At 49.5% G+C, this 22,698-nt stretch overlaps 1 protein-coding gene across 1 annotated transcript in view; it reads right to left on the bottom strand.

Moving 5' to 3' along the window:
• Positions 1 to 259: 259 nt before the first annotated feature.
• The window catches only part of LOC146009780 (putative DBH-like monooxygenase protein 2), a 39,166-nt gene continuing 16,727 nt past the window's right edge, over positions 260 to 22,698 (bottom strand). Inside the window, exons 7-13 of the mRNA XM_083150240.1 lie at positions 20,487 to 20,653; positions 15,192 to 15,283; positions 13,593 to 13,689; positions 12,251 to 12,310; positions 9,176 to 9,309; positions 1,328 to 1,442; positions 260 to 362 (exon numbers count right to left, since the gene is read on the bottom strand). Coding sequence (XP_083006366.1) covers positions 282 to 362; positions 1,328 to 1,442; positions 9,176 to 9,309; positions 12,251 to 12,310; positions 13,593 to 13,689; positions 15,192 to 15,283; positions 20,487 to 20,653 — 746 coding nt within the window. The 3' untranslated portion in view covers positions 260 to 281. The remainder of the gene's footprint in view (positions 363 to 1,327; positions 1,443 to 9,175; positions 9,310 to 12,250; positions 12,311 to 13,592; positions 13,690 to 15,191; positions 15,284 to 20,486; positions 20,654 to 22,698) is intronic.

Raw genomic sequence — 22,698 nt, 5'->3', positions numbered from 1 at the left:
TACTGCAGTAATAATTATTTGTTACTGTGCTACGTGCTGTCTACATCCTGAGAGATCCATATTTTATGTGTTTTTTTAAGCATTTCATAGATGGGCGCCAGTAATAGTTTCCATGCTGGACTGTGTTTTAGGCCACTGCCTTGCCCTAAAAAATATGTACTGCAGGAAGTTTCACTCCTAACTGGCACCATATAATATAACGAAAGCCATTCATAGGATCTAAGAGACATCATCCGCGTTAAAGATAACTGACGCTCCGTTAGGGTGTTCATGCATTTTATTCAGGGGGTGTCTGCATCACAAGGGTGAGGGATGGGTGCAAAGATCGGGGGAGAAGGACTTGTCTCATTCACTCGTTTCCCCTGCAGAGAAAAAACAACAAGATGAGACAAAATGACAAAGCGTAGTCATACAGACTGGTGTTATCCACATGCTAACACATCTACAATCGGCCAATTACCAGGTAATATACAGCAGGGCGGGTTGGTAAATGTGGTTGGAAGGCGGCTGCACGTTACCGCGGATTTTACAAAGGTCCATGTTTACCTATCATTCTCTCACGTTCTTGATAACTCCTCATGTCTCCACTTTATCTCCTCCGCCATCGCTTCCTTCATCATGGAGGACTTATTGATCCCAACTGACAACCCTTCTACCAACGAACTTTTGTCCATCTCCTTCTCTTTTGGCCTCTTTCAATGGACCTCCTCCTTCTCTCACACCAACAATGACTCCTCTAACCGGATTTCTCGCATCTCTGTTGTTTCTGAATTCAACAACTCCTTCATCTCTGACTATCACCTACTCTTACCACGATTTGGGCCAATTTCATCCATTCCAGATGGAACGGGATGAGAAATCGGCCTAAATGGGGTTCGTGTGATATCCCCTCAGGTCCGATAAGTAGTCCCGTGGGCATCGGTCCGACCTTGGACCCTCCTCAACGGACACCCCCCCCAGGGTCCCCGCTGCTGCCACCGGTCCCCCTCGCCACCCCGACCCCTCCCCTAACCCTGCCCATTTCCCTAAAGCAGAGATGGGCAGGATGCCACTGCCCCGCTGCCGAAGGATTGGGACGCGCATGCACGTGAGACGCACGCGCGTCCCAGTTCAGTGTAGTCCCTGTCCGTCGATGCTCGCCAGAGGGGAGGCTCTGGCGGGCGCTGAGCAAAGATGACAGGGGCTACATCTGTATGTCATCTAAGCCTTGCCAACCGCAGTGATAGAGGATAGTATTACTGTATATTGTATATGACATTAATAGATAGGAAATCTGTTGTCAGCCCCACACAGCTCTATGGAAAATGGTGAATGCTGATATACCCACCGCACGGTTTTGAACCATCACAAGAAAATTCCCATCAATGACTGCTCGCTGGGCAATTTCCCTGTTCTCATCGTCCCAGTCTACACTATCCATGCTCATGATGGCTTCCATTACGCTGGAAGAGACAGTAGGAAGGTGCATTAGAGAGATGGGTTGTGTGGACTATAGATATGAAACAAATGAAAATGCAAACAAGTTTATAATCAAAACTTCTAAAGATACATTTCACACCATAAGGCGAATGTAATGCTGCACAGGTGGTGGCAGTGTGGGATGACGTCCGAACTCAGATTTTTTTAAAGGGGCAATCACTTACAAGGCAAAACCATACCTTGTAAATGATGGCCTCTTTAAAAAAAACAAAAACATACGAGTTTGGCCGGCATCACGCATTGCCACTGAACTCACGCGGCAATACATTCCACCCTATATTTATTATTGCACTTTGTTTTACAGGAGCCTCACACCTCTATTCTGTACAACAGAGACACTGCTTTTTCTACTATAATAACTCTCGGTCTGTGGCTTCCTGCTGCCTCCATTCCCCTCCTCACATCATGTCACTGCCCCTGTCACATGCAGCCCTGTCCTCACTGACATATCACTAGTCTCCTGATATACTCTGTGCTGCTGGGGACCCTGCCCATCCCAATATATAACTCTCAGTCTGTGGCTTCCTGCTGCCTCCATTCCCCTCCTCACATCATGTCACTGCCCCTGTCACATGCAGCCCTGTCCTCACTGACATATCACTAGTCTCCTGATATACTCTGTGCTGCTGGGGACCCTGCTCCTCCCACTATATAACTCTCAGTCTGTGGCTTCCTGCTGCCCCCATTCCTCTCCTCACATCATGTCACTGCCCCTGTCACATGCAGCCCTGTTCTCACTGACACATCACTCATCTCCTGATATACTCTGTGCTGCTGTGGACCCTGCTCCTCCCACTATATAACTCTCAGTCTGTGGCTTCCTGCTGCCTCCATTCCCCTCCTCACATCATGTCACTGCCCCTGTCACATGCAGCCCTGTCCTCACTGACACTTTACTCATCTCCTGATATACTCTGTTCTGCTGGGGACCCTGCTCCTCCCACTATATAACTCTCAGTCTGTGGCTTCCTGCTGCCCCCATTCCCCTCCTCGCATCACGTCACTGCCCCTGTCACGTGCAGCCCTGTCCTCACTGACTCATCACTCATCTCCTGATATACTCTGTTCTGTTGGGGACCCTGCTCCTCCCACTATATAACTCTCAGTCTGTGGCTTCCTGCTGCCTCCATTCCCCTCCTCACATCATGTCACTGCCCCTGTCATATGCAGCCCTGTCCTCACTGACACATCACTCATCTCCTGATATATTTTGTGCTGCTGTGGACCCTGCTCCTCCCACTGTATAACTCTCAGTCTGTGGCTTCCTACTGCCTCCATTCCCCTCCTCACATGTCACTGCCCCTGTCACTTGCAGCCCTCTCCTCACTGACACATCACTTATCTCCTGATATACTCTGTGCTGCTGAGGATCCTGCTCCTCACACTATATAACTCTCAGTCTGTGGCTTCCTGCTGCACCGAATCTCTCCTCACATCATGTCACTGCCCCTGTCACATGCAGCCCTGTCCTCACTGACACATCACTCATCCCCTGATATACTCTGTGCTGCTGGGGACCCTGCTCCTCCCACTATATAACTCTCAGTCTGTGGCTTCCTGCTGCCTCCATTCCCCTCCTTACATCATGTCACTGCCCCTGTCACATGCAGCCCTGTCCTCACTGACACATCATTCATCTCCTGATATACTCTGTGCTGCTGTGGACTTTGCTCCTCCCACTGTATGACTCTCAGTCTGTGGCTTCCTGCTGCCTCCATTCCCCTCCTCATCTCATGTCACTGCCCCTGTCACATGCAGCCTTGTCCTCACTGACACATCACTCATCTCCTGATATACTCTGTGCTGCTGGGGATTCTACTCCTCCCATTAACACATCATTAATCTCTTCATATATATATATGTGTGTTTGTTTGGACCTCTCAGTCCCTCCTTCCCTGCACCTCTCCGTCCTCCTGTCACCCCTGCACTTCTCCATCATGTCACCTCTCACCCCCGTGCACCTCGCCGTCCCCCATGCACTTCTCCATCCCCTGTCCTACGTGCACCTCTCTGCCCCCGATCCCCCTGCACCTCTCCACCCCCCTGCACCTCAGGCTTGCCTACCCTCCCGGAATCGCCGGGAGGCTCCCGAAAATCGTGTCCTTCTCCCGGCCCCCCGGGAAGGTGGGCAATCCTCCTGCATTGGCCAGGCAGCCCCCGCACCCTCCTTCCCTGCAGCACAAAAATTACCATTTTCGCTGGTCCGCGGCGAGGAGCGGGGCTAAAATGACGCAAATCACGTCATTTTAGCCCCTCCCCTAATTCGCTGACCCTCAAATTCTGTTGTTTGACTGTCATGGGGGCAGGGCTTGATGACGTCTGCCTGTCCCGCCCCCCTGACATGCTGCTGTTGGGTCTCCTCTCCTGGCTTCTCCCGGAGAGGAGAAAGAAAAAGTCTGTCCCTCTGTCCCACCTTTCCATTCCCCTGCACCTCGCAATCCTCCTGTCCCCCCTGCACCCAGGGCTGCCAAGAGAAATCCTGGGCCTCGGTACAACAGCGTCACGGGGCCCCCCTGGAGTGGCAAGCAACAGAAAAGAGGTGTGGCCATTAAAGGATATAGGGGTGTGTACCACACCGTATACCCTTTATGCAACACAATAGTAGACCCCTTATACTTGCCCCTTACACATTATGCTAGACAGAATTCACAGTATGCCACATGGAATGACACAAAATTCAAATTATTCCACACAGATTGAGGCAAAATTCAGGGACAGTGAGAGGAATGGTGGGGATGGAGGGAGAGAGATGGTGGGGACAAAGGTGCATAGAGCGGGATGGTGGGATGCAGGGACAGAGACGGTGGTGACGAAGGGCCAGATGGTGGGGACAGAGATGGTGGGGACGCAGGGACAGAGACAAAGTAGGTCTAGAAGGTCATTTCTATGTAAGGGATGGCAACAGAAATCTTGGGGCCGGTACACCAATATCACTGGGATTGAAAAATGCTGAAACCCGGTATTCCCGGGATCCAGGGATAGGCATCCCTAAAAGAAAATTGCCCCCTGTGCCCCCACACTGACTTGCTGCGGAGGGGGCAGGCGGCCGCAGTGCAGAGGCAGGTGTCGGTTAGACATGTGCGACGTGGGAGGCCCGGTGGCGAGCAGGTTCCAGCGTAGGGTATGATGTGGGAGGCCCGGCGGCGAGCAGATTCCGGTGTCGGGTATGATGTGGGAGGCCCGGCGGCAAGCAGGTTCTGGCACTGGTGGTCAGCGATGCGGCCTGCGCAGCGTGACCTATGGCTGAATCACACAGCGCAGGCCGCACGCCAGGTCGGGAACAGCCGGGCAGTGTCTGAGCGAGTGCTCAGACGCTGCCCGGCATTAGACTGCACACGCGAATGCGTGAGTTGGTGCATGGACACAGCTAACCCCATGCCCGCTCTCCTAGTCCAGTGGTCTCCAACCTTAATTGAGCGAGAGCTACTTGTGACAGAAAGACAAAAAAAAAGTCCAAGAGAGCTACTAAAATTTGAACAATGCCCCTAATACTATTCCGCACACCGTAATGCCCAGCGAAATATGCTGCACACTGTAATGCCCGATACATTATGCCACACACCACCATTTCTCTGAAACATGATGCAGCACACCATAATGCCTGATACTATGCTGCACACTGTAATGCCCCTGACACATTATGCCACACATTGCAATACTCCTCACACCTAATGCATACCTCCCAACTACGGCAGTGGAGAAAGGAATATATGTGCTTGCCGCAGGCACACGTCAAAAATTTTTGGGCGCCATTTTGTCGCTGTGAGGGCATGGCCAGTGTCTAATTCCCACAGGACCGTCCCAAAAAATGGGATGTCACACAAAAATCGATACACACTGACTATGCCACACCACGTTGCCCCCCACAGTAAGGCTTCTAATACATTATAAATTACCTGCTTGTTGCCAAGGGAGTTAATGTCCGTTGCCAGGGGTTCTTGCTCGTTGCCAAGAGGGGGGTTAATGTCCGTTGCCAGGGGTTCTTGCTCGTTGCCAAGGGGTTATTGGCAATGAGCAATACATTGCCAGGGGTTATTGCTTGTTGCCAACGGGTTTATATTTGTTCCCAGGGGTTAATGCTCATTGCCAAGGGGGGGTTAATGTACATTGCCAGGGGTTCTTGCTCGTTGCCAAGGGGTGGTTAATGTTCATTGCCAGGGGTTCTTGCTCATTGCCAAGGGGTTATTAAATGTTGCCAAGGGGTTAATATTTTTTGCCAGGGGTTCTTGCTCGTTGCCAAGGGGGGTTTATTTCCATTGCCAGGGGTTCTAGCTCGTTGCCAAGGGGTTAATATGTACCCAGCCACCCGCCCATCAGCTGCTGCTGCCCCTGCTTTACCCTGCCTTCCCCAGCGCACAGAGAGACAGACGCTAGAAGTCATTTTTCACATCCAGTGTCTGACAGGGAGCACAGACCGGCAGCATTACCAGGAAGTGCAGAGATGCGCTACCTGTCATACGCTAGAGGTGAACTATGACTTCTAGCGTCTGTCTGTCTGTGTGCAGGGGAAGGACAGACAGGGGAAGGCAGGGGCAGATGACGGGCGGGTGGCCGGACACATGGGCGGGCGGGCGGACAGGTCCTTGTCCTCCCGACGCACCCGCAGCCCAAAAAATATATTTTAAAGTGTGTGTCCGGACCCGGGCCCCCCTGGCAGGCCCGGGGCCAGATACAATGTACCCCCCCCCCCCCCCTGCCTCTCGGCGGCCCTGCCTGCACCTCTCTGTCCCCCCTTCACCTCTCCATCAGGGGGTCCTCCCTTTACCTCTCCCTCCTCCTGTCCTCCCTTCACCTCTCCATCTTCCTGTCCTCCCTTCGCCTTTCCCTCTTCCTGTCCTCCCTTCACCTCTCCATCTTCTTGTCCTATCTGCATCTCTCCATCCCCCTGTCCTCCCTTCACCTCTCCCTCTTCCTGTCCTCCCTTCACCTCTCCATCTTCCTGTCCTCCCTTCGCCTCTCCCTCTTCCTGTCCTCCCTTCACCTCTCCATCTTCTTGTCCTATCTACATCTCTCCATCCCCCTGTCCTCCCTTCACCTCTCCCTCTTCCTGTCCTCCCTTCACCTCTCCATCTTCCTGTCCTCCCTTCGCCTCTCCCTCTTCCTGTCCTCCCTTCACCTCTCCATCTTCTTGTCCTATCTACATCTCTCCATCCCCCTGTCCTCCCTTCACCTCTCCCTCTTCCTGTCCTCCCTTCACCTCTCCATCTTCCTGTCCTCCCTTCGCCTCTCCCTCTTCCTGTCCTCCCTGCATCTCTCCATCCCCCTGCCCTCCCTTCACCCCTCCCTCTTCCTGTCCTCCCTTCATCTCTCCATCTTCCTGTCCTCCCTTCATCTCTCCGTCCCTCTGTCCTTCATGCACCTCTGTATGGTACTCAAATAAAATATCCATAGAAAACATATAAAATACTCCACAAAATTTCTGCCATTTACCTAACCTCAAGCAGACAGCAGGCGGAGGATGGGGCGGATGGCAGGCAGAAGATGGGCAGATGGCGGGGCGGGCAGAGGAGGTAAAGTGCTGTCGCCGGGTCGCCATCTCATCTATTGCAGCCTGCGCGCCAGCCACTCCCAGCCCAGGCTGCAACTTCACATATAGCAGTCAGCTGTCACAGCTCAGCACGGCTCTGCAGTATCGGTGGCAGTGGCGGCTGCCACTGGGGGAGCAGTGCAGTGGCTGCTAGAATGGGACCTCTTTCGAGACTATCTGTAGCGGCTGGTGCGGGGGGCCCATTCAAGACCACCCCACCTTAATCCGGCTCTGATCTCCTGGTATACTCTGTGCTGCTGGGGACCCTGCTCATCCCACTATATAACTCTCAGTCTGTGGCTTCTTCTCTGGAAAGCAGTAAGCTGATCTGTGTGGTAAGCTGAGGTGCACACTGATCAGCTGACCAAGTGATAGAAAAGGAAACCCCTTATCAAAAATGTGTCACGTGCGATTTTTGGCCAAAAATTACCCAAGTAATAGGCAGTGATATTTTAAAACAAACCAGAAATAATTTGCGATTTCTGCCAATTTATTTTAGTAATGGGAGTGTGCTCTTTTTTAATAAAAGTAAAAAAAAAATGGCATAGGTTCCCCCCAAATCATAACCAGCTCTGGCTTCTTTGAAAGGGTCCTGGTTTGAGAAATACAGGAAAAAAAAAGTGCTGCTGTCCCCCCTGTATTTCAAAAACCAGAACCTGGCTCTTGAACCTGCCCTGGTTCCAAAAAAAAGTGCATCACCTCCTGGCTAGTCAGCGCTGGGGGAGTGGGGACCCCTCTAATAAAGTGGCCCCCCACATGCCTCCGCATCCAGTTCTGAAGCCTGGGGCAACCCCTGGAACCCCTAGGTGGTGGGTGCCCGGTTGATACAGTAGTTTGTATTGGGTTGTGCTGTGGAACTTTAAGCCCCAGCAAGCCTCCCACCAAGCAGGTATTGAAGAACCACTAGTCCTTGCATGCGGGGCATTAAAGGGCTCACTGGGACTTGTAGTTCCACAGCATGATCAATACTAAAAAAACAAGACCGACACCCTGTATAGAAAAAGTTTAACAACATACTGGCGTATACATACATACATACATACTTACCTATAGGATCCCCTGTAGGGCGGTCCTCTTTTCCAGTAAAATAATCCAAAATGGAACTGGGAAAAAATGTATACTCACCTCCTCACCAGCACATCACCCTGACCGCAAAGTCAGTTGGGGTCAACCACAAAGGTGTTACGCTACACTGCATCCCAAATGACTGCCGGACTTGCCACCCATTGCATCCCTCCCATAGGAGCTAATGAGCTCTCTAAGTGAAGAGGTATAAAGAGAAGATTAAAGGGCCCAAAACATACTTTGGGAGGACACCCACATGGAAAAACGAGTGGTGTAGGTGGAGTCAGAGGAAGAGATTCGCTGTAGAGGAAAGACGCCAACTATCAGAGGACAAGTCATAGCACCAACAGAATGGTGGGTTTGAAGGTGAAGAGTTGAACAGACAGGAAGAGGGAGAGTGGAGACAAATTATCCTTAGATTTGACTTCAAGAAGTTCGTTAACAGCAAATGTAAGGTCGATTTCTGTTGAGTGTTGTACAATCTAGGAGTCTAGGAGATATTTGGAGGAGTGAGAAGTGGTGAAGCCTTTATAGACAAGCTACTCAAAGATCTTGGATGGAAAGATGAGGAGGTGGCTGAGTTGGGAGCAGCTATCAAGATAAAGGAAACAAGAAGGGTGAGAAGGAATGGGTCAAGGGGGCAGGTGGGTAGAGGCTTGGATGAGACAAGGGCATGTATACAGTATATAAAAACACACACACACACATAACCATACGCATACATAAATAACAACTTCAAAATAGCAACACGTTTCTAGTGAAACACTCTGGTAATCTGTCAGGATAGCAAACCATGTTTAAACACATTCATCCAATTCTCCCATAGTGATCGATGGCTTGAATGTGACAAAGGTTCACGCCAGCTGTCCAGCATCGATGGCCCTGTCCACAAGAATCAGCACCTTCAGAAAACCTTAACTCCGCCCCAGCTCTACTCTAATTGGACGTTATCAGACCCATGTGTTTCCATGACTCTGACAGTTCCCTCTTTCCCTATATAAAGCTGGCTGGCCAGGTGCTGGAGAAAGTAATCCCAGAGAACCGAAACGTTTCAAATAAAACATACATTAATATGCACATTCTGTTAGATGAACTGGGACGCACCTTTCCGCCTTTTCCAGCCCTAGGGCATCTGCCACATGAAAAATATCCTGGTAACTCCAGCAGGCCGCAATTGGAATGTCCGGGTAATAGAACAGGAATCCAATACACATCTCATTTACGGTAGCAGGACCTCCCTATGGAGATACAAGTTATTCACATGCAAATATCTCTCAGCGGGGCAATCAAGAGATTGCTCAGGCCCTATGCTAGGAGGTGTGGCCAAGCCTGTGGAGGTGTGACCAGGTCCAGGGGCTCTCCTTACATGCTGCAGAGGGCATAGCCACACCACCTATGGGTGCTGCACCTCACTGACAAGCCTGGGTCTTCAGACATGCCCAGGCCTTGGTATTTGCTTCCCACCTACCTCCTCTGGGTATCCCTGTCTTTAAGTGCTAATTTATCTATGTGTTGAGGTTTATAGTTGATGTTTTTAATTAAAAAGGATTAATGTCACCCTGGTCTCCAAAGCCAATGTTTTTGGATGACAAAAACAAGTTTTTTTTTTTAATCAATGATAGTGATAGGCATTTTTTGATGAAAATAATATGGGTGACATTGATGTTACCACTTGAATTTCCCATTCGTAATACCAAATAGTAAGCTTTTACTGGGTGTTCTTATGTAGACAAATGTCAGAGCAGTCTAGTTTAGGGGGGTCTGGGGTGGCCAAACAGTTCGTGGAGATCTACCAAGGGTCCATGTTTTCCAGATCACCTAGCTGGTGCACAGCTGTAGTCATTACTATCTATCACATTCCCCAGATCACCTAGCTGGTGCATAGCTGTAGTCATTACTAACTGTCACATTCCCCAGATCACCTAGCTGGTGCACAGCTGTAGTCATTACTAACTGTCACATTCCCAGATCACCTAACTGGCGCACAGCTGTAGTCCTTACTAACTGCCACATTCACCAGATCACCTAGCTGGTGCACAGCTGTACTCATTACTAACTATCACATCCTCCAGATCACCTAGCTGGTGCACAGCTGTAGTCATTACTAACTGTCACATTCCCCAGATCACCTAGCTGGTGCACAGCTGTAGTCGTTACTAACTGTCACATTCCCCAGATCACCTAGCTGGTGCACAGCTGTAGTCGTTACTAACTGTCACATTCCCCAGATCACCTAGCTGGTGCACAGGTGCAGTCATTACTAACTGTCACATTCCCCAGATCACCTAGCTGGGGCACAGCTGTAGTCATTACTAACTGTCACATTCCCCAGATCACCTAGCTGGGGCACAGCTGTAGTCATTACTAACTGTCACATTCCTCAGATCACCTAGCTGTGCACAGCTGTAGCTGTAGTCATTACTAACTGTCACATTCCCCAGATCACCTAGCTGGTGCACAGCTGTAGTCATTACTAACTGTCACATTCCCCAGATCACCTAGCTGGTGCACAGCTGTAGTTGGATGGAAGCACAAATACAACAGTTTCAATGCTTATCATTTGTGCCAGTGCATGTGGTCATTGCAAACAAAATATATAAATAGGGGGGTGGACGGACTACAATGATACATGCAACTCTTTACACAGCAAATTATACCACTTTCAGACAGAAATGTCTGAAAATCCCGGCTTTTACCCAGGATTTTTATTGCCAGGTAATTTTGGCGGTCCAAGCCTGAACCACTTTCACATAGAAAAGCAAATTACTGGGTTAAAAATTCCCACATGGTAATTTGCTGAGTAACACGGGTATTTCTTCTTTGTGGAAGGGTCAACCCTGGTCGAAAATCCCAGGCAGGGCCGCCGACAGGGGGGTGCCAGGGGTACAGCTGTCCCGGGCCCCGGCCTCTGGAGGGGCCCAGGCCGCTGCCCACAGTGGCGCGGCACCACCCCACCCCCCACACACACACACCCCCCCGCACAATGCATCCCCCACCCCGCGCCAGCGGCCAGGCATGCACAATACACAGTGCAGCTTGCAGGACGGCGAGCCTAGGATGCAGAGGGGCTCGGCGCTCTGCAGGCTGCACTGTGCAGTGAGTGCTCTGAGTTCCGACTCCTGACATGAAGGAGGGAGAAGATGCTGCGCTGCTTGAGCCTGGGAGATGTTGCGGCGCCACCACCGCTGGTAAGTAATAGTAATTGGGGGGGGGGTAGGGGGAGGCGGGGTGCCAGGGCGCGAGGGGGGGGGGTGCCGCCGCTGGGGGCTCGGGCTGAAGGTCAGTCCTGGGCCCCAACATTGTTAGTGGCGGCCCTGATCCCAGGTCCTCGACCCCTGCAAATTCCTGGGATTGACAACCCGGGTTGACCCTTTCACACAGAAATAGGACCCGCATATAACTGCAAATGACCGCATAGAACGGCTTCACCCGGTAATTTGGTTTTCTGTGTGAAAGGGAAATTACAGATTTATTTTCCTGCACACATGACAAGTGCAATAATATGCAATTTGCATCAAGATCATTTTGTACACGGGAGAGCAAACAGCTGTATCTGCAGATAAGAGGAACTTCCCAAAACCACTTTTCCTCACCCCTGTACTGGAGCCTATTTTGTCACTTCTCGAGCTGGTTACATTTCAGTCATTTTTCTTGCAGTATCCTAGCAAAGGATTACACTTTTTCTTCAGTTTTCTGAAGTATACAGAAGTTTGCGTAATAAAGGTGGCCATACACAAGCAGATTTATCTGCAGATCTGGCTGGTTGGAACAAGAACATGGTTATGGATGAGAGCAAATGACAGTTGACCATTTGCTTGGAAATGCTGGAAAACTGCCAAACTGTCACTCATCCATAACCATGTTTTTGTTCCAGATCTGAAGATAAATCTTACTAGTGTATGGGCACCTATAAAGTACCAGCCAATCAGCTCCTAACTTCCATGTTAAAACCTAAGCTTGAAAAATGACACGATTGGCTGGTACATTATCTTTCTCCATGTTGGGCCTGATTCAGCTTGAGTTGGTTGAGTTAGTCCTTGACTAAGATGGCCAAGATGGGGGGGGGGGGGGCGGGTGCAGACGTCATGTGACCGCATTCTGACAGGCCCGCCCAGTGTTTCTATAGCCGTGTCCAGCATTTTTGTGGGCGGACCCCGGCAACCTCCTAATGATACTTACATATGTGACTCCTTCTCTGTCCATTGTCCCGGATGCACATTCCACCACTATCTGATCGCCCTGTGTACATAGGGAAACGTTACTGAAGGCTATAGACAAACAATGTCCCAATACATGTAACTGTAGCGATTATGGGCAGGACATTGTAAGTTATGTTCTTGTCAAGTCCTGCTAAAATTCTGCTCACATGGGTAAGCAGGAGGCAATTACACCCAGGAAACCAAAACGGGGGTGGTGCAGTTTCTTTAAAATGAACATGATATTTGTAAACATAATGGGGGGGGGGGGGGGGGGGGGGAGCACCTTCTAGAAGATAATAGATTGTATCTGATTGGTTGCCAATAGCAACTTCCCATCTGAAATACAACTCCAATCCTAGTAAATTTCCCCCCAATGCCTTTTGTCAATGTCTGCATATATTGTACATGACTTGACGGCACCAAAGACAGCAAGGGGTATTCAAACAATGTCCCATCGCATCTGATCACATCAAGTGGTGCCCAGTGCAGCACCCGAAGTCGCATGCCATCCTGCGATGGACATCAGGTGCTGGAAGAGGGGTGGTGTGGGGCTGTGTAGGCGGGACCGGAGCTGGGGACCATAGCGGTGGAGCTTTCAGGCGGCGGGACTTGTCAGCAGCAGCAGTGACTTTGAAACACTGGACGGCCCTCTGATTGGCTGAGAGAGCTCTCTATCAGCAGCCTCAGCCAATCAGAGGGCCGTCCAGTGTTTCAAAGTCATCTGCTGCCACTGCCGAGTCCCGCCGCCTGAAAGCTCCACCACTTCGGTCCCCGCTACACAGCCACCATGCCTCCCCTGCTGCTGCTGAGTACCGCCGGTCCCCAGCATTAAGGTACCGGCTCCCCACCAGCGCTCCGGTCCCCATCCCGGCCCCGCTCCCCGAACCCGCCTCTGATTGCATTAGAGCAATCGCATGTGGTTAAAAACCACATGTGATTGCTCATGCAATTCGATAAATATAATGTGCAGCTCATAATATCTATCGATGCGACATTCGATGGCGTGCCTGGCATCGCGTCGAACGTCAGCTTAAAAATGCATGCAATCATTATATTTATCAGCCAGATGTGGCTGAAATCGATTGATTGCATGCGAGATCTCACATATGTATGGGCAGCATTAGATTTGGCGGCACTTAGGGCATACAATTTGGGAGATTTGCCATTAAAAAAAATATGTTTAGTGGCATGTAATTTCTGTAATTCTATTTATCAAGTAGCGATAATATTACCATATGAAGGAAAGAGAGGACCAGGGACTGTAAGTCGGGGGCTTGTAGTTTGTAGTTAGTTCATAGCATATACATTCACATGGTTCATACCATTTTTACTGTTACTGTTCTGGGCAGATTTCTAACTTGTTGGAAACGGAAGTCATATTTTTTGTCTTCCCCGAGACTGCCGATCAAAGTTCCATTCCTATAGAGAGATCAGATAATGCCAGTTATCAGTAAAGCAGTGAAACACTGTCACAGGCACTTAAATACGATCTACTCTACGAGATTGTAATTGATCTGTGCAATGTATGGCTTTAAACTGGGAATATGTTTTCTGAAGATGCAATTCTAAAGATTACTGTAGGAAAAATGAATGCAAGGCCTATCTGTACATCCAGGGGCGTAACTATAGCACCGCAGCCCCCGCCACCGCGGGGGGGGGGGGGGGGGGCGCTGTGCATGTGGGGGCGCCGGGGGCTGCGGTGCTATAGTTAAACCCCCCCTCAATCCCCCGCAGACTTACCTATCGCGCTGGTCCCGGCGGCTCCGTTCTTCTGCTGAGGACCACCACAAAATGGCCGCCCCCATATAGCACACAGTTCTCTGAAACTGTCTGCTGTATGGGGGCGGCCATTTTCTGGTGGTCCTCAGCAGAAGAACGGAGCCGCCGGGACCAGCGCGATAGGTAAGGCTGTGGGGGATTGAGGGGGGGGGTTTGCATGGGCGGCGGGGTAGGGGTGCTCGGCGGGGCGGCGGCGGGGGGGGGGGGGGGCGCCCCCCCCCTAATGGCGGGGGGGGCGCCCAAAACGTAGCTACGCCTCTGTGTACATCACTATTCTGCAGTAAGGGGGTGCGGGGTGCAGCGGTGCGACGGTCTGCGCAGCGTGACCTCTGACCACATCACGCTGCACAGAGCTGCACAGCCGGAGACAGGAGTAGTCAGGCACGCACCCATCTATGCGAGCGAAGGGCGGGAGGTGTGGGGCGCTGGGCTGTTTCCATGAGAGCGCTGGGTTGGGCGTTCTCATGCAATTGTGGCAGTGACAGACATGTGGGGGTTGGCAGTTGACATCACCGGTTGTCAGCTAGCGTGGGCTCCATGGCAAAATAATTTGAGGGCACCCACCCACAAACCTATGTGCAGCATCGGCGGGGAGCGCTATTTGCCGGGCGGCGGGCAGGAAGCGCTACTGATTTAGAAAGGACTGTATGGAAGCTGATTGGCCTGACGCTCAGCCAATTACCATCCGGTCAGTCTTTTCAAAATCAGCAGCACAAATAGCGATAGTACAAGCTCCCAACCGCCGCTGCCCGAGGCAGTGCCGTCTTCCCCATTGGAGTGGGGCCCTAATATCCTTGGGCCCCTGGGCAACTGCCCAATAAGCCCAATGGGAAAGATGGCACTGCGTTCATTCAACTTTTCTATTAATAAACAAATTCCTATTGTTCACCTGTAAGAGATCCCCAAAATATCCGTTAAAATTGCCGGCGTCGCTCACAGCTTGGGAGCAATATTTAACTAAACCTCACTTATTTGACTCGGCCGTGTCTGTATTTATTTATACTAAGAGAACAGTCGCTGTGAGCGACGTTGGCATTTTTAGCGGATATTTTGAAGATCGCTCACAGCAACGTTGGCAATCAAAGGGTTAAGAAAAGTTCATCATTAAACTGCTTTAAAAGTTTTTGAGGAATAATTGATACCGGTAATGCATTATTCTCATTCCGTGAACGCTGAGATGACCATGCAGGAGATATGTGGTAACGGTCAGGTCACCCACCGTCTCATTCAAAAGCTAAAGGAAAGAAAGAAAGTGTCAAAATACTATTTAGATTAGACTTGAATCCTGTCCAATTTAATTTTCTTTGTCTACCCTATGTTTATCAGCAGGTTTTGGTATCTTGACATTCTTAAAACTTTTATAGTTTAAATTTGCCATATGTCTGTGATTGTGATTGTTTAATAAAGGTGCAGTGTAGCAAGATATTGTTAGGATTGCACACTGGTTGCAAACAGTCAATAGCAGAGATTCAAAAGACTTAGGGATTGCATGCTGGTAGCAATGCGCTATACAGGTACTAAGTACTACAATCCACTGTAGATTTATGTTTTTATTTTAAATTGTTTCAAAACTAGTCTTAAGGCCCAATGGAGGGGTGAAAGTTTATGCTTGTGCAATGCTCAAACGTTTGAAAATGTTTTTTTTTTAATTTAATGGACCTTAGAGGTCATTAACTCCTTAGGTGGTATGGCACTATTTCTTGGGCTGAGCTGCAGGAGTGGTATCTCCCAAAAAATTCTGTGCATGCCACTGTAAAGAAAGGGTGTGCCAGGGGTGAACCATTGGCGCACCACCAACCCCCCAGTCACTGATCCTCCCCCTGTTGCCGTTTCTCCCCATCACCACCACCATAGCGATCCTCCCTATCACCGCTCCGGGAGGTTCGGCCGCGCTCAGCTCTTCATGTCCAAAGACAGGAATGCCCGAACAGATGAGCGCCTGAACACCTGAGCAATCCTGAGCCCCTCCCCCAAGCAGCCCCAAACTTCTCCAAGCATCCACAGACAGCCAAAGCCGGCAGCTTTCCACAGAGGAGCAGGGTCTGCTGCATAAGGCAGCGGCTGCCCCTTCTGTGGTGAGTATTTCTGGGGCAGGACAAACCTGTCCTGGTAGGTTTGTCTTGCCCCACAAAAACCCACCATTCAAGGTGTTAAGGGTCCACTTAACAAGCAGTGCTGCCATATAAGTTCAGTGGTGCTGCTGTATAAGTCCAGCGGTGGTGTCCTATGCTGTGCTGCTGTATAAGTCCAGTGGTTCTGCCATATAAGTCCAGCAATGGTGTATGTTGATACAGAAATGGAGGAGGAGGACACACAATTTAAAGATCAGGAACCACTTCCTAGTGCTGAAGCTGCTGCCACTAGTCATGAAATTGACAATGCAAGTCTATCAACATTGTCTGCTAAAGCTGATGCCCAATGTCATAGAGGGCCTGAAAAAACAAATAAAAAAATCTAATGCTAATTAAAAAAAAACAAAGTCTGTTAAGAGAAACTTAAAATTGACAATATGCCATTCACTGCATGAAGTGGCAAGGAAAGGCCAAGGCCTTGGCCTATGGTCATGACTGGTGGTTGAGCTTCTCCTGAAGATGGGAGCCTCTCAAAAAATAAAAAAAATAAAACTGGTTAAAGCACAGCTATCCAAGTGTGTTGGTGGTTGCCATGTCTAGGTCTGACCTTCCCAACACTATACGGGAAGAGGAGGCTCCTTCCACCATTTGCACACCTTCTGCAAGTGCCGGGAGGAGCTTGACCAGTTCAGTTGCTGACATTGAGATTGAGGATGTCACTGTTAAGGATGAGGAGGATATTGGGGTATCTGGCATTGAGGAGGAATTTGTCGATGAGGCTTCTGATGGTGATGTGGTTTGAATCAGGCATCGGTGGAGACAGATCTTGGCCGTGGGATGAGAAAGCCAATAATCATGCCTGGGCAGAAGACCAAAAAATCCACCTCTTCGGTCTGGAATTATTTCTATCCAAATCCAGACAACTGTCTTGCCACATGTAGTCTTTATAAAAGTGTAATAAGTAGGGGTAAGGATGCTTACCACCTAGGAACATCCTCCCTTATACGTCACCTGCAGCGTATTCATCATAAGTAATTGTTAAGTTCAGAAACTTTGGCTAAGAGCGTAAGCAGTCCAGTGACACCTAAATCCCTGTTGTATCCAAGTGTCTGCAATCCACACCGCCAACTCCCTAATCATCAATTTACTCCTCAATCAGGATCAGAAGTAGTTCTGCAGGCCATGTCACTGGTCCCATTGAAAATGGCGCCCTTCAGGAGCCAATCATGGCTCCCTAAGGGGCAGCCAACAGGAGGCAGCCACGGCGGGCCAATTGGCGCCCGCCACACTGCCCTCCACCCCGCCCCCAACATTTGACATCAGATGCCAGTGGGGGGTTAAACAGGAAGAACCCGCCACGAGGAGAGACAAGTGGAGAAGAGAAGAGAAGAGGGAGAAGCGCCACGTGGATGCTGTCAGAGCCAGAAGCGGCTCCAGAAGATGGTGGAAGCGGCGGTGGCAGACGGGACCAGAGAACATTGGGATCAAGCCTAAAAATACCCGGTGGCCACAGCAGACAAAGCAGCACCGCTGGCCAGGACGGGACAGAGGCAGAAGAAAGAAGAAGAAAAAGCAGAAGGGAGCGGCCTCCCGGTGGTGGAAAGCAAGCTTCCCCCCCGGGTGGCTCTACCAACTAAAGGTAAATGGCCGTGGGCCGCCTACCTCTGCATCCTCCCTAGATCACCAGGGTTCGGGCACTAGGCCTGTGGGGTGCATTCAGGCCCCGTCGGCCTGTGGAGACAGCAGCTGGATCCTCTTGCCCCGTGGGCAGGTACAGGAGGACCCTCCTGGCCCTTGGGCAGGAGGTCTGGGCCCACCAGTATCAGCTCTAGACCACCAGGGTTCAAGCACTCGGCCCGTGGGGAGCATACAGGCCCCGTCAGCCTTTGGGGACAATAGTCAGGCACTCTTAGTCCGTAGCCATGGTAAGTTGGGCCTTCTGGCCCTGGGTGTATTAGGCCCAGACCCCCCAGGTCTGAGGCCTTTCCAGCCGGGCAACAGGCCTGCAGCAGCAGTTAGCCGGGCAGCAGGCCCGTGGGCTCAGTCACAACCACGGTGGCTACTGGGGTGTGGCCGTGAGCAGCCAGAGGAAGGTAAGCCCCCTAGTGTTTTGCGCAGGTATTGTCTTGCTTGCATTGTACTTTGTATTTTCACTGAGGATTTCTTTCTGTGTATTTTGCTACGTTTTAAGTAACCCATGCAAAAGTATTTCATTGCAAAGTGTTTTGCTTACAGGCCAGGTGTTTACGGCCTCTGGTTGCGTGGGAGCTAGGACGCAGGTTTCGCAGGTGCTAGGCCTCTCCCCTGGAGCATTTCCCCCCCAGGTTGCAACCACCTGGACTGGGCTGCATTGACTATATAGTACAGATCTGTACTATATAGTCAAAATTGCATGCATGTCTCATGGCTGGCCGTGCGATCCGATGCGATCCGATCCGACTGTCGATCTTGTGTACACACGATTATTCTCACCAATGGCATTCCACCTGCCGATCATTCATGTGTATTCCTGTGCTTCGTCTGCCAATCCCATAGACAGTGCTCATAGATGTTATCATTATTGCTGCTTCTGCTGCTTTGCCATCTACTCAGTTCTGATTTCTGGTACTTTGCTGCCACCTAGTGGCTGCATCCTAAACAGTCGCCTGTTTACAACCTTTCTGTTACACTCCTGTTCTCCGTCCCTGTGCTCCAGCTGATTATTTCCCTGAGCCGCACCTAGGGGTTTATTCTAGTTCATTCTTTCTGACAAAATCCTTCTTAGATGGACAAAACCATGTGCACTGCAGGGGGGGCAGATGTAACATGTGCAGAGAGAATTAGATTTGGGTGAGTTTTTTTGTTTCTGTGCAGGGAAAATACTGACTGCATGATTTTACACTGCAATATAGATCTCACTTTGAAGAAAAACCCCACCCAAATCTAATTCTCTCTGCACAAGTTACATCTGCCCCACCCGCAGTGCACATGGTTTTGTCCATCTAAGAAGGATTTTGTCAGAAAGAATGAACTAGAATAACCCCCCTTGTTATCTAAAGCTACCCGATAACGTCGCCATTGCTGTTTCACATTAATTACTGCACAGCTGAATTTGGACCCACTTCCACCCCCGCTCTGAACTCGATAGACAAATGCGTACAGCTCGCATGAGCGAGGACATTATACCCAAACATACTTCTCCTCCTTGTTTGGAAGGAGAAGTGTGTTTGGGTACAAATACCCTGTCTTGCAGTATGCCTCCATACCTTGATACAGGGCTACTTTTAAGCCCGAAACGCATTGGTCTATTGAGTTTTTGTTGCTGGATTAGGTGTTGAGGCATGCTGTAAGACATGCTGTGTGCTCCATCCGGATTGGTGATTCACAGGATCGTCTCCACTTGCCAGCTTCTTTTATTTTATTTTATATGCTTGTTCAGGTCCTTTGACCATTGTTTTACTTGTCAATTTTTATGGAATAAAACATCTGTTTTTGAGGAACTACGATTACCTGCTTATTCCCTGGGACCACATTGAGAGGGACAGACAAAGAAACCTTTCTGCGCACATAGGGCTCAGTCCCTAGGTGAGTGTTGGACACAAGGGGTGAATCTGTGAGAGTGAAGTTGTGGGGCGGAAGAGAAATTGTCAAAGATACCTTTGTGTGCAAATAGGGTATTGACATAAGGTCAGTATCGATCTAACAGATATATGGTCGCTGATGGTATTTTCGTGTGAAATTGAAAGTTGAGTAGGAGGAGGATCGATGAGTTCCAAGTACTGTACAAAGAAACCCCCTATATGCACATAGGGCTTTGAGTTAAGGTCAGTTAGTAACATAGGTTCCCCCTTCTAGACAGAGGAGGATCCCTTAAATTCACCCCGGCCTATTGGTGAATAGAAATACATGTAGGGGGTACAGCGCCAGTGACAACATCTGTCATATCAAGCTTCCCCTAACTCTGCTCAGTTGTTTTCTTTGAAACATAATTCAATCAACATAATCAAGAGTGGACTCTAGTAACTTAGAGGTGACCGCTCTTCACTGCTTTCTGCTATGTTCATTGCAACCAGGGCTAAAAGTGGTCCTGGAGAGGTGCGGGAACTCCTTTCCATCTGCCACCTAATTACCCCTCCTCCCCTCACCCCACTAGGCAGAGCCAGGGCCAGTGGCAAGGTTTTCGGTACCCACATGCAAACTATAATGCTTTTCTGCTAGAATTACTGTGCCAGGGCCAAGGCAGAGCTGAACTAGTTTCATCTCACCAATAGAGGTGGTGGAACTCAGTTCCACCCCGTTCCCCCCCACACTTTAACCCCTGATTGCGACAATAAGAAGCTTAGCAGTCCAGGCAGAGATACTTTTCTAGGAAGCCCGAGCACCTACCTCCGGGATCAGATGTGTGTTGCAGACTCCATAATTTCTAAAGTCTTCAGAACCCGGAGGAATAAATTGGAACGGAAATGTAAATATCCCAGTCATGAGGAGAGCGCCGTCATGAGGGCGCAGCTCAGGAGTGTAATAGACTCTTATTCCGGAACTGTCTAGAATCCCTGCAAAACAAACATCCCCAGCATAGTCATCTAGAGCTTACAATATAGATGGAGAAGCCAGAGCTCCAAGTCAGTAGTAACAAGCGTATCACAGTGTGGACACAGAGGAGAGGATGAGGCAGAAGAAGCAGTACCAGATGGGCGTAGATTAGGCTTTAGAGGTGAGGAGAGATTAATTTGGTGAGATTAGGTAGGAATTTTCACAGTTGGGGAAAATCTTATGAAGTCCTTCTGCTCCACGGGAGGTTTTTGTCTTTCCTGAGCTTGCCTTAGGACACCTATGTTACGGTTTGAAAGGTGTGCCACCCCAGTCAAACTCCCCCACCTGACACTTTCTTGGACACTGAAATTAGAGGTGGTTACCTGGCAGGAGTAGACGAGTACGTCAGAGGGAGATCAAAAGGATGAGGGGGGTGTTTATCTTGTGATGAGACCCCAGATATAATATATATATATGTAAAGTAAAGAGTGAGTTGGGGACATCTTTGACGGTCAGAGTAAAGGTGCCCATACACTAGTAAGATTTATCTTCAGATCTGGCTGGTTGGAACAAAAACATGGTTATGGATGAGTGACAGTTTGTCAGTTTTCCAGCATTTCCATGCACATGGTCAACTGTCACTTGCTCTCATCCATAACCAGGTTTTTGTTCCAACCAGATAGATCTGCAGATAAATCTGCGTGTGTATGGCCTCCTTAAGAAACAATGAAAACAAACTACAGTACCAAGAAGTAGTGGCTGATGCACTTGTTGAGTGGAAGCTCTAACAGCAGCTGCTAGAGGGTGGGGAAAGTCAAGCCCCGCAAGAAAAGCAACAAGACATAGGGCAGTATTCAATGTAGGCCGGTGAGGGAGTTTGTACGGCGAGGATGGTTTTTCCTTGTCGAAAACAAGCCATCCTTGCCGTTATACCCCCTTGTTGTCCCTCACCGTATTCAACATAAGGAAGAATTCCTTGCCGTGAGAGGACGGTGAGGATCCCCTTAAACGGCGAGGTTTCGCCGTTTCCCACTCACCCAATGAAGCCAGTGAGGTGGAGACGGTGAGTGAAGGGAGCGAGTTGAAAACTCTGATGGCGAGCTATCGGCACTGCTCGCAGTGATACCTCGCCCTCAGTGCATTAAATACACCTCAAAGGGTAAATAGCTGCCCTCTCATAAATGGAGGAATAAAGTATAAAGTTGGTAGAGGGACTGTCAAACAATTTTAATGGTCTAAAATAAGAATGTGAATAATAACACCTAAAAAAAACACAATCAATACCAACAGACTACCACATGTGAATATGGCAAGCTGGGTTGTTCCTATTTAGCACTGGTTAAGACCAGAGAGTTTGTGGAGCAAAGAAGTCCCTTGAAGATAGTCATATGAATAATGAGTAATTACCAATGACCTTGGACGATGGAGAAGAGTGGAAGAGTCCGGGCACTCTCCTCCATCGATCAAGTTCATTGGTAATTACTGTGATTCATGACTGTCTTCAAGGGACTTTTTTTGCTCAACAATTGATTTCTAGATGAAATGGGTAACCAATTTAGGAATTTACAGGGAGGTGTGGAAGATGTGGGGCAGCAACAGTCTAACAATAGCATCAAGGATAGATTGTAGAGGGGCAGGTTGGGTGAGGATAAGACCAGATAATAGAAGGTTGCAGTAGTCAAGGCAGGAGAAAATTAGTAGACCAATAAGGGTATCAAGACAAGACAAGGGACAGGAGGAACAACAGAAGTAGAGTCAAGGATGACACTAGTGCAATGGGCTTGGGGAACTGTGTGTAGTACAGTCAACAGGAAAATGAGACTACAGTAGGGGCACTACCAGGATGGGTGAAAATGATGAACTCTAGGTAGTGTTGGGATACACCGGTGTATTGGCAGGGAGGCAGGTGGAAACACACAATAGAAGATTAAAGGAGATCAGGTAAGGAATGATAGTATTATGCAATATCTGCATGGAGGTGGTAGTAGAAGCCAATGAAGTGCATTCATTTTTGAGAGATGAATAAATTCCGGAGAGGTATGAGAACCAAACCATAGAGTAGCCC

The sequence above is a fragment of the Crinia signifera genome, chromosome 6 (genome assembly GCF_055691185.1).
Source record: "Crinia signifera chromosome 6, ASM5569118v1, whole genome shotgun sequence".
In the NCBI taxonomy this organism is placed as follows: Eukaryota; Metazoa; Chordata; class Amphibia; order Anura; family Myobatrachidae; genus Crinia; species Crinia signifera.
The sequence above is the reverse complement of the archived record's forward strand: the minus strand, read 5'-3'. Positions and strand labels throughout refer to the sequence as shown.